The sequence below is a fragment of the Anomaloglossus baeobatrachus genome, chromosome 10 (assembly GCF_048569485.1).
Source record: "Anomaloglossus baeobatrachus isolate aAnoBae1 chromosome 10, aAnoBae1.hap1, whole genome shotgun sequence".
NCBI lineage: Eukaryota > Metazoa > Chordata > Amphibia > Anura > Aromobatidae > Anomaloglossus > Anomaloglossus baeobatrachus.
The window spans coordinates 43,584,177-43,599,969 of record NC_134362.1 but is presented as its reverse complement, the minus strand read 5'-3'; the positions used below and the strand labels follow the sequence as shown (position 1 = coordinate 43,599,969).

At 51.5% G+C, this 15,793-nt stretch overlaps 1 protein-coding gene across 3 annotated transcripts in view; it reads right to left on the bottom strand.

Annotated features, from left to right (window-relative positions):
* KAT5 (lysine acetyltransferase 5) overlaps positions 1–11,624 on the bottom strand; it is a 75,407-nt gene extending 63,783 nt beyond the window's left edge. Inside the window, exons 1-3 of one of the 3 annotated variants that reach the window (XM_075326412.1) lie at positions 11,584–11,624; positions 11,313–11,436; positions 10,667–10,733 (exon numbers count right to left, since the gene is read on the bottom strand). In XM_075326412.1, coding sequence (XP_075182527.1) covers positions 10,667–10,733; positions 11,313–11,321 — 76 coding nt within the window. In that variant the 5' untranslated portion in view covers positions 11,322–11,436; positions 11,584–11,624. Of the gene's footprint in view, positions 1–10,666; positions 10,734–11,312; positions 11,437–11,583 lie in introns of those variants that run through there. The other 2 variants (XM_075326416.1, XM_075326415.1) reach the window with 2 other exon arrangements.
* Positions 11,625–15,793: the final 4,169 nt, after the last annotated feature.

The window sequence follows — 15,793 nt, the reverse complement described above, 5'->3', positions numbered from 1 at the left end:
GGACTCAATGGCCACACAGTCAGGTTGAGGGCCGCAGAATTCAGATGGAAAAACGGCCCTTGAGACAGCAAATCTGGTCGGTCTGGCAGTGCCCACGGTTGGCCGACCGTGAGATGCCACAGATCCGGGTACCACGACCTCCTCGGCCAGTCTGGAGCGACGAGGATGGCGCGGCGGCAGTCGGCCCTTATCTTGCGTAACACTCTGGGCAACAGAGCCAGAGGAGGAAACACATAAGGAAGCTGAAACTGCGACCAATCCTGAACTAAGGCGTCTGCCGCCAGAGCTCTGTGATCTTGAGATCGAGCCATGAATGTTGGGACCTTGTTGTTGTGCCGTGACGCCATTAGGTCGACGTCCGGCATCCCCCAGCGGCAACAGATCTCCTGAAACACGTCCGGGTGAAGGGACCATTCCCCTGCGTCCATGCCCTGGCGACTGAGAAAGTCTGCTTCCCAGTTTTCTACGCCCGGGATGTGAACTGCGGATATGGTGGATGCTGTGGCTTCCACCCACAGCAGAATCCTCCGGACTTCCTGGAAGGCTTGCCGACTGCGTGTCCCACCTTGGTGGTTGATGTAAGCCACCGCTGTGGAGTTGTCCGACTGAATTCGGATCTGCTTGCCTTCCAGCCACTGCTGGAACGCTTTTAGGGCAAGATACATTGCCCTGATCTCCAGAACATTGATCTGAAGTGAGGACTCTTGCTGAGTCCACGTACCCTGAGCCCTGTGGTGGAGAAAAACTGCACCCCACCCTGACAGGCTCGCGTACGTCGTGACCACCGCCCAGGATGGGGGTAGGAAGGATTTCCCTTCCGATAATGAGGTGGGAAGAAGCCACCACCGAAGGGAAGCTTTGGTTGCTTGAGAGAGGGAGACGTTCCTGTCTAGGGACGTCGGCCTCCTGTCCCACTTGCGTAGGATGTCCCATTGAAGAGGACGCAGGTGAAACTGCGCGAAAGGGACTGCTTCCATTGCTGCCACCATCTTCCCCAGGAAGTGCATGAGGTGCCTCAAGGGGTGTGACCGACCTTGAAGGAGAGATTGTACCCCTGTCTGTAGTGAACGCTGTTTGTCCAGCGGAAGCTTCACTATCGCTGGAAGAGTATGAAACTCCATGCCAAGATATGTCAGTGATTGGACCGGTGTCAGATTTGACTTTGGAAAATTGATGATCCACCCGAAACTCTGGAGAATCTCCAGAGTAACGTTGAGGCTGTGTTGGCATGCCTCTTGAGAGGGTGCCTTGACCAGCAGATCGTCTAAGTAAGGTATCACTGAGTGACCCTGAGAGTGGAGGACCGCAACTACTGTAGCCATGACCTTGGTGAAAACCCTTGGGGCTGTCGCCAGGCCGAACGGCAGTGCCGCGAACTGAAGGTGTTCGTCTCCTATGGCGACGCGCAAGAAGCGCTGATGCTCTGGAGCAATTGGTACGTGGAGATAAGCATCCTGATATCGATCGATGCTAGGAAATCTCCTTGGGACATTGAGGCGATGACGGAGCGGAGGGATTCCATCCGGAACCGCCTGGTCCTTACGTGTTTGTTGAGCAGTTTTAGGTCCAAAACAGGACGGAAGGACCCGTCCTTCTTTGGAACCACAAACAGGTTGGAGTAGAAACCGTGACCCTGTTGCTGAAGAGGAACCGGGACCACCACTCCTTCTGCCTTCAGAATGCCCACCGCCTGCAGAAGAGCCTCGGCTCGCTCGGGAGGCGGAGATGTTCTGAAGAATCGAGTCGGAGGACGAGAGCTGAACTCTATCCTGTAACCGTGAGACAAAATGTCTCTCACCCAACGGTCTTTTACTTGTGGCAGCCAGGTGTCGCAAAAGCGGGAGAGCCTGCCACCGACCGAGGATGCGGTGTGAGGAGGCCGTAAGTCATAAGGAAGCCGCCTTGGTAGCGGCACCTCCGGCGGTCTTTTTAGGGCATGATTCAGACCGCCATGCGTCGGCGTTCCTCTGATCCTTCTGAGGCCTTTTGGACGAGGAGAATTGTGACCTGCCCGCACCCCGAAAGGACCGAAACCTCGACTGTCCCCTCCTCTGTTGGGGTGTTTTTGGTTTGGCCTGGGGTAAGGATGTTTCCTTTCCCTTGGATTGTTTGATGATTTCATCCAATCTCTCACCAATCAAACGGTCGCCAGAAAATGGCAATCCAGTTAAGCACTTTTTGGAAGCCGAATCTGCCTTCCATTCCCGCAGCCACAAAGCCCTGCGTATTACCACCGAATTGGCGGCTGCAACCGCCGTACGGGTCGCAGAGTCCAGGACAGCATTAATAGCGTAGGACGCAAATGCCGACGTTTGAGAGGTTATGGACGCCACCTGCGGCGCAGACGTACGTGTGAGTGCGTCAATTTGCGCCTGACCAGCTGAGATAGCTTGGAGTGCCCATACGGCTGCGAATGCTGGAGCAAAAGACGCGCCGAAAGCTTCATAGATGGATTTCAACCAGAGCTCCATCTGTCTGTCAGTGGCATCCTTGAGTGAAGCTCCATCTTCCACTGCAACTATGGATCTAGCCGCCAGTCTGGAGATTGGAGGATCCACCTTGGGACACTGAGTCCAGCCCTTGACCACGTCAGGGGGAAAAGGGTAACGTGTATCCTTAAGGCGCTTGGAAAAACGCTTATCTGGATAAGCTCGGTGTTTCTGGACTGCCTCTCTGAAGTCAGAGTGGTCCAGAAACATACTCTTTGTACGCTTGGGAAACCTGAAACGGAATTTCTCCTGCTGAGAAGCTGACTCCTCCACTGGAGGAGCTGAGGGAGAAATATCCAACATTTCATTGATGGACGCAATAAGATCATTCACTATGGCGTCCCCATCAGGAGTATCAAGGTTGAGAGCGGCTTCAGGATCAGAATCCTGATCAGCTACCTCCGCTTCATCATACAGAGAGTCCTCTCGCTGAGACCCTGAACATTGTGATGATGTCGAGGGAATTTCATAGCGAGCTCGCTTAGTCGGTCTGGGGCTGCGGTCCGTGTCAGAGACCTCACCCTGGGATCCATGAGACACCCCGGGAAGACATTGCTGTTCCAACTGAGGGGAACCAGGGGACAATGATACCACAGTGCCCCTGGCTTGAGATGCCGGCCTGGACTGCAAGGCTTCTAATATCTTAGCCATAGTCTCAGAAAGTCTTTCAGTAAAAACTGCAAACTCCGTCCCTGTCACCTGGACAGTGTTAACAGGTGGTTCTCCCTGGGCCACCCCTAGCAGAGGCTCCGGCTGAGAAAGTGCCACAGGGGCCGAGCATTGAACACAATGAGGGTCAGTGGAACCTGCCGGCAGTATAGCCGTACATGCTGCACAGGCAGCAAGTAAGTCTGTGCCTTGGCACCCTTGCTATTTGTGGACGACATGCTGTTGTCTCCTCTGAGCAATACAGGAGGGTAAATAGCCACAAATCAACAGTGCACCATACAGTGTAAAGTATAGACTATAATCATATAAACTATAAATACACTTCTGCACTAGTGGGGCCAGCACCACAGGTGCTGCTTACCGCCTGCGCAAAGCGGTTGTGTGGGCACCAGAATTCCTGCCTGGGTCTCTTTGAGTTTGTCTCTCCTCTCCAGCGTTAGCAGAGCGGAGAGGAATGGCTGCCAGCGTCCTGGGGAGAGGAGGGAGCCGTGGGCGTGACCCAGAAAAGTGCGGGAACTGGTGCCCCACTGTGCAGAGTGAGGGGGGTGGAGTATGCAAAGCATGCTCCAGCCCTCAGTGCTGTCGACCTGTACCGCGTCCCGCCCTTCCCCTGACTGGCAGGGCTGGGGGCGGGAAGAAAGAGCGACTAGGCCGCAAAAGCCGGGGACTCGAGTTATAAGCGCGGCCGCCGTATAAGCGCGGTCGGCGCGGAAGTCCCCGGCGCACCAACAGTCCCAGTCGCGCCACAGTGATACCCATGGCAGCGGCGGTCAGCGCGGCAGTCCCCCTACACAAATACACTCAGCGATGCTGAAGTGTATAGTGGCACAAATGCAGCCAGCGCTGCTGTCCCCGGTGCACTAGCACACCCAGCAATGCTGGAGTGTTGCTGTGCGCGGTCCCCACGGGGACACAGGGTACCTCCAAGTAGCAGGGCCATGTCCCTGAACGATACTCGGCTCCTATCCAGCAGGGTCCTCAGGAGCTGTGGATGGAGCACGGTCTCCTGTGCCTGGAGACCGATGGGATCCCACTTCACCCAGAGCCCTAATTGAGGGATGGGGAAGGAAAGCAGCATGTGGGCTCCAGCCTCCGTACCCGCAATGGATACCTCAACCTTAACAACACCGCCGACAAGAGTGGGGTGAGAAGGGAGCATGCTGGGGGCCCTATTATGGGCCCTCTTTTCTTCCATCCGACATAGTCAGCAGCTGCTGCTGACTAAGCTGTGGAGCTATGCGTGGATGTCTGACCTCCTTCGCACAAAGCATAAAAACTGATGAGCCCGTAGCAGTACGGGGGGTGTATAGGCTGAAGGGGAGGGGCTTTACACTTTTAGTGTAATACTTTGTGTGGCCTCCGGAGGCATAGCTATACACCCAATTGTCTGGGTCTCCCAATTAGGAGCGACAAAGAAATTCCCTTCTTCTGTGTCGCTCCATTGGGAGACCCAGACAATTGGGACGTCCAAAAGCAGTCCCTGGGTGGGTAAATAATACCTCATAATAGAGCCGTAACGGCTCCGTCCTACAGGTGGGCAACCGCCGCCTGAAGGACTCGCCTACCTAGGCTGGCATCCGCCGAAGCATAGGTATGCACCTGATAGTGTTTCGTGAAAGTGTGCAGGCTCGACCAGGTAGCCGCCTGACACACCTGTTGAGCCGTAGCCTGGTGCCTCAAAGCCCAGGACGCACCCACGGCTCTGGTAGAATGGGCCTTCAGCCCTGAGGGAACCGGAAGCCCAGCAGAACGGTAAGCTTCGAGAATTGGTTCCTTGATCCAACGAGCCAGGGTTGATTTGGAAGCCTGTGACCCTTTACGCTGGCCAGCGACAAGGACAAAGAGTGCATCCGAGCGGCGCAGGGGCGCCGTACGAGAAATGTAGAGTTTGAGTGCTCTCACCAGATCTAACAAGTGCAAATCCTTTTCACATTGGTGAATTGGATGAGGGCAAAAAGAGGGTAAGGAGATATCCTGATTGAGATGAAAAGGGGATACCACCTTAGGTAAAAATTCCGGAACCGGGCGCAGAACCACCTTGTCCTGGTGAAACACCAGGAAAGGGGCTTTGCATGACAATGCTGCTAGCTCAGACACTCTCCGAAGTGAAGTGACTGCTACTAGGAAAACCACTTTCTGCGAAAGGCGTGCGAGAGAAATATCCCTTATTGGCTCGAACGGTGGTTTCTGAAGAACCATCAGCACCCTGTTCAGATCCCAGGGTTCCAACGGACGTTTGTAAGGAGGGACGATGTGACAAACCCCCTGCAGGAACGTGCGTACCTGTGGAAGTCTGGCCAAGCGCTTCTGAAAAAAAAAAAAAAAAAAAAAAAAAACACAGAGAGCGCAGAGACTTGTCCCTTAAGGGAGCCAAGCGACAAACCCTTTTCCAATCCGGACTGAAGAAAGGACAGAAAAGTGGGCAAGGCAAATGGCCAGGGAGAAAGACCCTGATCAGAGCACCATGACAGGAATATTTTCCACATCCTGTGGTAGATCTTGGCGGACGTTGGTTTCCTAGCCTGTCTCATAGTGGCAATGACCTCTTGAGATAATCCTGAAGACGCTAAGATCCAGGACTCAATGGCCACACAGTCAGGTTGAGGGCTGCAGAATTCAGATGGAAAAGCGGCCCTTGAGACAGCAAGTCTGGTCGGTCTGGTAGTGCCCACGGTTGGCCGACCGTGAGATGCCACCAATCCGGGTACCACGACCTCCTCGGCCAGTCTGGAGCGACGAGGATGGCGCGGCGGCAGTCGGTCCTGATCTTGCGTAACACTCTGGGCAACAGTGCCAGCGGAGGAAACACATAAGGGAGTTGAAACTGCGACCAATCCTGAACTAAGGCTTCTGCCGCCAGAGCTCTGTGATCGTGAGAACGTGCCATGAATGCCGTGACCTTGTTGTTGTGCCGGGACGCCATTAGGTCGACGTCCGGCATCCCCCAGCGGCAACAGATCTCCTGAAACACGTCCGGGTAAAGGGACCATTCCCCTGCGTCCATGCCCTGGCGACTGAGAAAATCTGCTTCCCAGTTTTCCACGCCCGGGATGTGAACTGCGGAGATGGTGGAGGCCGTGGCTTCCACCCACATCAAAATCCGCCGGACCTCCTGGAAGGCTTGCCGACTGCGTGTTCCTCATTGGTGGTTGATGTAAGCCACCGCTGTGGAGTTGTCCGACTGAATTCGGATCTGCTGGCCTTCCAGCCACTGCTGGAACGCTTTTAGGGCTAGATACACTGCCCTGATCTCCAGAGCATTGATCTGAAGTGAGAACTCTTGCCGAGTCCACGTACCCTGAGCCCTGTGGTGGAGAAAAAACTGCTCCCCACCCTGACAGACTCGCGTCCGTCGTGACCACCGCCCAGGATGGGGGTAGGAAGGATTTCCCCTTCGATAATGAAGTGGGATGAAGCCACCACCGAAGGGAAGCTTTGGTTGCCTGAGAGAGGGAGACGTTCCTGTCGAGGGACGTCTGCTTCCTGTCCCATTTGCGTAGGATGTCCCAATGAAGAGGACGCAGGAGAAACTGCGCGAACGGGACTGCCTCCATTGCTGCCACCATCTTCCCCAGGAAGTGCATGAGGCGCCTCAAGGGGTGTGATTGACCTTGAAGGAGAGATTGCACCCCCGTCTGCAGTGAGCGCTGCTTGTTCAGCGGAAGCTTCACTATCGCTGAGGGGGTATGAAACTCCATGCCAAGATATGCCAGCGATTGGGCCGGTGTCAGATTTGACTTTGGAAAATTGATGATCCACCCGAAACTCTGGAGAGTCTCCAGAGTCGCGGTGAGGCTGTGTTGGCATGCCTCTTGAGAGGGAGCCTTGACCAGCAGATCGTCTAAGTAAGGGATCACTGAGTGACCCTGAGAGTGGAGGACCGCAACTACTGCAGCCATGGCCTTGGTGAAAACCCGTGGGGCTGTCGCCAGGCCGAACGGCAGTGCCACGAACTGCAGGTGTTCGTCTCCTATGGCGAAGCGCAGGAAGCGCTGATGCTCTGGAGCAATCGGTACGTGGAGATAAGCATCTTTGATATCGATCAATGCAAGGAAATCTCCTTGGGACATTGAGGCGATGACGGAGTGGAGGGATTCCATCCGGAACCGCCTGGTCTTTACGTGTTTGTTGAGCAGTTTTAGGTCCAGGACAGGACGGAAAGACCCGTCCTTCTTTGGAACCACAAACAGGCTGGAGTAAAAACCGTGACCCTGTTGCTGAAGAGGAACAGGGACCACCACTCCTTCTGTCTTCAGAGTTCCCAGCGCCTGCAGAAGAGCATCGGCTCGCTCGGGAGGCGGAGATGTTCTGAAAAATCGAGTCGGAGGACGAGAGCCGAACTCTATTCTGTAACCGTGAGACAGAATGTCTCTGACTTAGACCGCCATGGATCGGAGTTCCTCTGATCCTTCTGAGGCCTTTTGTATGAGGAGAATTGGGACCTGCCCGCACCCCGAAAGGACCGAAACCTCAACTGTCCCCTCCTCTGTTGGGGTAATTTTGGTTTGGCCTGGGGTAAGGATGTTTCCTTTCCCATGGATTGTTTGATGATTTCATCCAGCCTCTCACCAAACAAACGGTCGCCAGAAAATGGCAAACCGGTTAAGCACTTTTTGGAAGCCGAATCTGCCTTCCATTCCCGTAGCCACAAGGCTCTGCGTATTGCCACCGAATTGTCGGCTGCAACCGCCGTAGGCTCGCAGAGTCCAGGACAGCATTAATAGCGTAGGACGCAAATGCCGACGTTTGAGAAGTTATGGACGCCACTTGCGGCGCAGACGTACGTGTGAGTGCGTCAATTTGCGCTTGACCCGCTGCAATAGCTTGGAGTGCCCATACGGCTGCGAATGCTGGAGCAAAAGACGCGCCGATAGCTTGATAGATGGATTTCAACCAGAGCTCCATCTGTCTGTCAGTGGCATCCTTGAGTGAAGCCCCATCTTCAACAGCAACTATGGATCTAGCCGCCAGTCTGGAGATTAGAGGATCCACCTTGGGACACTGAGTCCCGCCCTAGACCACGTCCGGGGGGAAGGGATAACGTGTATCCTTAAGGCGCTTGGAAAAAACGCTTATCTGGACAAACTCGGTGTTTCTGGACTGTCTCTCTGAAGTCGGAGTGATCCAGAAACATACTCGTACGCTTGGGGAACCTGAAACGGAATTTCTCCTGCTGAGAGGCTGACTCCTCCACTGGAGGAGCCGAGGGAGAAATATCCAACATTTGATGTATGGACGCGATAAGATCATTCACTATGGCGTCACCATCAGGAGTATCAAGGTTGAGAGCGGCCTCAGGATCCGAATCCTGATCAGCTACCTCCGCTTCATCATACAGAGAGTCCCCCTTCTGAGACCCTGAACAATGTGATGAGGTCGAGGGGATTTCCCAGCGAGCTCGCTTAGGCGGTCTGGGGCTGCGGTCCGTGTCAGAGACCTCACCCTGGGATCTATGAGACACCCCGGGGGAACATTGTTGTTCCAACTGAGGGGAACCAGGGGGCAATGATTCCACAGTGCCCATGGTCTGAGATACCGGTCTGAACTGCAAAGCTTCTAGAATCTTAGCTATAGTTTCAGAAAGTCTGTCAGTAAAAACTGCAAACTCCGTCCCTGTCACCTGGACAGTGTTAGCTGGTGGTTCCCCCTGGGCCCCCCTTAGCAGAGGCTCTGGCTGAGCAAGTGCCACAGGGGCCGAGCAGTGCACACAATGAGGGTCAGTGGAACCTGCCGGTAGCGAGGTCGTACATGCGGCGCAGGCAGCATAGTAAGCCTGTGTTTTGGCACCCCTGCCTCTTGTGGGTGCCATGCTGTTGTCTCCCCTGAGCAACACAATAGGGTATATAGCCAGAAATCCACCGTGCACCATACAGTGTAAAGTATAGCCTATAAACATATAATCTATAATTACACTTCAGCACAAGTGGGGCCAGCACCTCAGGTGCTGATTACCGCCCGCTTAAAGCGGTTGTGTGGCCACCAGCATCCCTGCCTGGGTCCCCCAGAGCTTGTCTCCCCTCTGCAGCGTCAGGGGAGCTGACAGGAATGGCTGCCGGCGTCCTGAGGAGAGGAGGGAGCCGTGGGCGTGACCCAGAAAGTGCGGGAACTGGTGCCCCACTGTGCACAGTGAGGGGGGTGGAGTATGCAAAGCATGCTCCAGCCCTCAGTGCTGCCGTCCTGTACAGCGTCCCGCCCTTCACCTGACTGGCAGGGCTGGGGGCGGGAAGAAAAAGAGACTAGGCCGCAAAAGCCGGGGACTCGAGTTATCAGCGCGGCCGGACGATGACGTCATCGCTGTGCTCACTGCTTTCTACACAGATCAGCTGACCGGCAGACTGGAGGAGATCGCGGTGCTGCACGGAAGTGTCCGGTGAGTATGCTGTACTTATTCACTGCTCCCCGCGCGGAGGGCAGTGAATACAGCCGCACATGATCACTCCAGGCTGTAGTAGCCAGGGGTGATCACGGCCGGCTGTTAATTATGCGCGCACCCCCCGCCCACCTGTCAGTGACGGCTTCAGCGCTGAGAGATGGGCGGGAGGATGGGCGTGCATATGAAATGAGCGGGCCTACGTGGTCACGGCAGGAACTGCTACAGCCTGCTCGTGCCCCCGATGGCCCGCTCCACCGCAGCACCCTCATTCCCGGCTACAGCCCTATAGTCAGACCATAAGACGCACCCCCAACTTTCCCCCAACATTTGGGGGGAAAAAAGTGCATCTTATGGTCCGAAAAATACGGTAATCAGAGAAATATCTGCAACAAGTTTGCCATGTGTAAACTAACAAGAACAACCTCTAAGAACACATGCCAATTGTTGCCTAAGTATATGTGCACATGCGATATTTTAGGCACTGGCAAACACACTTGGGTTTTTCTAGGTGAAATAGTTTCAGGAAAAAGCAGGCAGCTCCGGCCCCACATCATTATTATAGCATTCAAACTATAACTAGCAAAGAATGAACAGGATAGTTTTTAAAAAAAAAAAACAAAAAACTTATTCCACAGTTTCTGGTGCTTGAAGTGGTTAAAAGAAGTAACAAAAGACTAATCAAAGCTTGGCAATGCTATTATTTTTTACATTCCTGTGCACCATGTTCATTTTCTGATATGATTTTTCAGGCAGATTCCAACTAGAAACCACCTAAGACGACATTGTGTGCACATACACAGCAAAAAATACACAGCAAAAAAAACACAGCACAGCACGTTCTGCACGTCAATCATGATTAAGTGTGTGCTGGAATAAAATGGGGTCAAATTCATTGCCGCCTGCCACCGCGAGAAATCTACATCGGTCACCGGTCATATTTTATGCCACTTATGACTTTTCTGTGCGCTTAGTTACGCCACTTTTCAAAAGATGTCCAGAGCCAGTAAGAACCCCCCCCCCCCCAAAAAAGCAATATTATTGTGCAAGTAGGAGGTTTGCTATATTTTAAATAGCTTTTTCCCAGAATTATTATTTTTTTTTTTAACCTAAAGCCTAAATGTGCGCTGACACTTACGCCACTCCACTTCATTGTCTTGGTTCTTGCGGAGGACAGGAAGTCGGCATCCTTCTACAATCTCTGCCTGAAAGAAGCAAAAAATAAAAAATAAAATTACTTTACAAATAACCTTTTTGAGTGCACATTGGCCATCATTTTTTTTTATACATAAAAAAAACAAAAAAAAAAACCTATTAACAGTTTTATTGAAAAAAATAAATCTCCCTCCATATTGTCAGCAGCATCTAGGCAGACCGATGTGTCTCCACGGTAACGGACCCAGTGTGGTCAGATCCTGAGCTCATATTCCCTTATGGGTCATCTAATTGCTCATTTACATTTAGCAGCATAACCACAAGATAAGGGTTTGTTTACAGACGGTTACCATGGAGACGCATAAACCTGCGGCGGAGCTGCACACTCAAAATACTAAGGTGTATCTATGAGACATACATAGGTGACCCTACATAGCGCGTATATATATATACACACACACACACATGCAGTGTATATACCGTAGTACTATAGCATTCATTCATACACTACTATATAGCTGTACCGCTTACATATAACACTCGCCCTGCTCTCATATTTCTACTGTCCATAACCCGAAACCTGCCATTCATAAAGCCCATTACGCACTACACACCGCTGCAGCCCTCACCTCCGCCATGTTGAACCGTCTACCTCTTTCCTTCTGTTTTGAGCGCAGGCCCCGCCTCTTCCGGCAGTATTCCCCCCCCCGGCTCCGCCTCTTTCTCAAAGCTCTAGGGCTGTCTTTAGCGCGCCTGAAAGTAATAAAACCCACAGAGTTAAACGAAGCAGCTTAATATTGTCTCAAAGGCTAAGAAATCGTTTTCCGGTGTTTTTCTTTAATCATTTACGCTTCAAACCAGCTGTCTCTTTAGGTAAGCAATATTTTTCTTATTACGGACAGGCAGTTACGGAAGACAGGCCAAGCGGGGGCGTAGGACCGTTCAACGTCAATTTAGAAGTGTACTACTGCGCATGCGTATGTGTAAAATAATCAATGGTTAATCAAATTGATGCGAGGCTGCCGTATTCCGTTTCTACACATAACATTTCATATTACTGTAGCGGTGAAATAGTAATAATACATTGGGGTTTTTTTTTTACTTTTGTGATAGCGCCATCTGGTGGTAAGTGTGTGCTTAACTTGTCGTCTTACCGCAGACAGGGCAGCAAATCAGAAGGAATCATTTGCAAAAGGAATAATTTAACCCTTTCACCCCCGTGCGATTTTCCATTTTAATTTTTCACTCCTCTTCTTCCTAGAGCCATAACTTTTTTTTTATTTTTCCATCAATCTTGCCGTATGAGGGTCTGTTTTTTGCGGGACGAGTTGTACTTTTGAATGACACCGTTCATTTTGCCATATAGTGTAATGGAAAACGGGGGGGGGGAAAAATCACAAGTGCTGTGAAATTGCAAAAAAAGTGCAACTGCGCCAATGTTTTGGGTTTTTCTCAACCGTGTTCACTATATGGTAAAACGGATGTGTCGCTGTGTTTTTTGCGGGACGAGTTGTACTTTTGAATGACACCGTTCATTTTACCATATAGTGTAATGGAAAACGGGGGAAAAATCACAAGTGCAGTGAAATTGCAAATAAAGTGCAATTGCGCCAATGTTTTTGGTTCTTCTCAACCGTGTTCACTATATGGTAAAACGGATGTGTCGCTGTGATGCCTCAAGTCAGTACGAGTTCGTAGACACCAAACTTGTATAGGTTTACTTTTCTCTAAGGGGTTAAAAAAAATTCAGAGTTTTGTTAAAAAGAAGAATTGCGCTTTTGTCGCCATTTTCCGAGACCCGTAGCGTTCTCATTTTTCGGGATCTGAGGCTCAGTGATGGCTTATTTTTTGCGTCTTGAGCTGACTGTTATATTTATACCAGTTTGGATAGATGTGATGAATTGATTGCCTGTTATTGCATTTTAGTGCAAAGTTGCGCCGACCAAAAAAAACGTAATTCTGGTGGTTTGATTTTTTTTTATCGATATGCCCTTTACCGATCAGATTAATTGATTTTATAGTTTGATAGATCGGGCATTTGTAAACGCAGCGATACCAAATATGTGTATATTTTTTTATTGTTTTATTTTTAATGGGACAAAAGTGGGGAATTTGAAGTTTTGTGTTATTTTATTTTTTTAATATTTTTTATACTTTTTTTTAGTATTTAACAGTCCCCTCTGGGGACTTGAGGCTGCAATCGTCCAATCGCTTGTGCTGTACAGAGCAGGGGGGTCAGCAACAGCACCGCTCTGTACAGCAGAAATCATGATCTCCTATGAATGTTGCTTGCAGCCGGCGTTTACAGGAGGATCGTCAGGACATACACAGGGGCCATTGGCTGACCCACAGCTGTCATAACAACCCATCAGTGCCCTGCGATCATGTGATGGGGCGCCGATAAACAGGATCAGTGACGCACTTCCTGTCTGCGTGTGTTAGATGCGCTGTCAGAGATTGACAGCAGGATTTAACTGGTTAACAGTTATGGGTGGATCTCTGATCTGCCTACAACTGTTAAATCAGCCATCATGTGCATGGAAAGATGCGGGCTCAGGATGTGAGCCCGCATCAAAGGCAGAGAGATAGCCAATGACATACATATACATCATCGGTCGTGAAGGGGTTAACCCACAAAGGACGTGGCCATTTTTATTTTTTGCACTTATGTTTCACCCTTCTCCCCTCCCTTCTTCCAAAAATCGATCACTTCTTCATATTTCTCCATCATTAGCTGGACGAAAGCTTGTATTGTTCCAGGACAAGTTGTCGTTACACTATTCATTTTATCATTGAATATAGTGAAAAACATTTCGGGTTACAGGACCGCGGGTTTAGGCCCTGTCACTAGGAGGCTTACTCTAGGTAAAGAAAAAGTGTCGGCTCCACCATCCCGGTGACCTGTACACGCTGCCTGGATACTTTTCTGCTCAATTTTAGCCCATTGTCTGTAGTAGGCAGACATGATGTTTTTTGGGTTTCCGTCAGTTATTTCTTTTTGACCTTTTTTATTTTTCACTCTTGCTTTTTTTAAGGTGTTATGGACGTCCCCCACCTTTCTTTGCTTGGCCCAGGGAGGACAGATAGTGGACCCCATAATAGTGTGCCCCCTACAGGTGCCTATATTATGCAGGTCACCCTTCCCCATGGCAGCTGCTGCCCGCAATGTCCCCACAGTTGTCCTAACCCTTCGAAGGAGTGACTCTGCAAGTTCCCAAAGACCCAAGACAGGAAAGTGTGACGCCCTGGCAAAACCAGGTTGTCACAGAGGTTGTATAAATCTCTCAGGTACAAGACTCCATCCTCCTTGGCATACCAACACAAAACCCACACCCAGGTGCACAACACCAGCCAGTAAAGCCTAGTCACCCCCCATGACAATAGGGACACACCAGTGTGTGGGACCAGGCGGATGGGAGCGCCCACCTAGGGGTCCTGAGGTGTTCTGGGAGGGAACAAGACAGTCTGAGTTTGAGTATTGACAGTGGAGGAGTGTGGAGTGACAGCGGAGTCAGGGGTTGGGGCCCCTGGACTACCGGACTACTGACTAGGTGGCAGACGGCAAGCAGGACCACAGGCGACAGAGATCCGGTGGCGGGAGACCTTAAGTGGACCGGGGCAGGGTTGTAGCCCGCCGGTGCTGACAGCGGGAATCCGGTCCGGAGGCTGTGCACAGTCTGGGTGCCTGGACCCTAGGGCGAGGAAGGTTTCAAGCCCCTTGTCAATTGACCAGCCGGGGACAAGGTTTCAGGCCTTGTTCCACAGTAAGCCCAGAGAGCGAAACGGAAGCCCAACGTGGGGGATAGGGTGTCCGCCAGAACCCACAGATATCCCAAGGGTCAGATTTTGCGGGCCACAGCTCCCAACATACAAAGTACCGGGAGTGGACTTCCCCATTTCAAGCGGAGTTGTCCCATTGAAGACACAAACACTGAATGCAGGAGGAAGGGACCCCTGTTTGCTACACCAGGGTGTGGGACCCGAATACACCCGCCGGAGACAACCGGTCACTGGCAATTTGGTTTACCATTGGACTCTGTGTGCAATTCTTTGGAACCGGGAGAACACCATCCATCCCCGGTCCAACCCTGCATGACACTCTCCGCAGCTATTACTCCCGTTCACCTGGGCCCCGGGACTACACCTCCCCTACCCGTGGAGGGGATTCTATCCTGCAGCCCCGGGCGTCCCATCACCAGGCAGCGGCGGTGCTACCAACTCTCACCGCAACCCACGGGTGGCGTCACTGACAAACTATTCCCCTGTAAATACCCCCTTCCTACGGTTGTGAGGACGGACGGCTGCACGAGCCCGAGTCCGGCTAAAACTCGAGCCACAGTAACGAACCCGGATCCGAGCGTACCCTTACAGTGGTCTGGCCCCCGTCCGCAACATAAGTATGTTACCCCTTGTGATGGTGTCATATTGTGGGCTGTGTATCATTTTGTGTAGGTTCGTATTTTAGGCGTGGTGCTATGTCCATTCTATGTATTATTTGTCCTATTTGCAGGATAATCACCCCCTGTAGTTCTTTTGTCCCTAGGTGTGGGGGACGGGGCCTGGGACCCACCCAAACTCTCTGCTTACCTGCGGGATTATTCAGTCTGTCTGAGGATAAGAGACAACCAGGAAGATTCATCCTCTGGGGGAGAAGCTATGGCTACAGGCAGCACCCCGGAGAGCCATTGAGAAACGCCAATTTGCCTGGAAAAGGACTGCTGGAGGATTGTGACTGTGTGTGATATGCCATTACTGGATGATTTTACCCTCCTTTCACAGTGCTTCACCTCTGATGCAGAGCTGTGCCTGATTATAAGTAACACAGTAAGGCAGAGTTGAAACTTGTCACATTACAAACACAGCTGTACAGTCTTCTCACATTGTTGTCTGCTCTGCTGTACTGCCCTTCCTCTCACACTGGCTATCTTCGGGATGGAAGCTGAAGTATTATGAGAGGACAACTGTAGCTGCAAATGTGTTTGTAATAATACAAAGCCCGGCTCTTCTATACTGTTAGTTGTAATCACACACAGCACTGCAGTGAGATCAGGCAAGCAAACTGTCAGTCATTACATGTCTCACATTGGTAACTCCCCCTTTTTATTGAAAA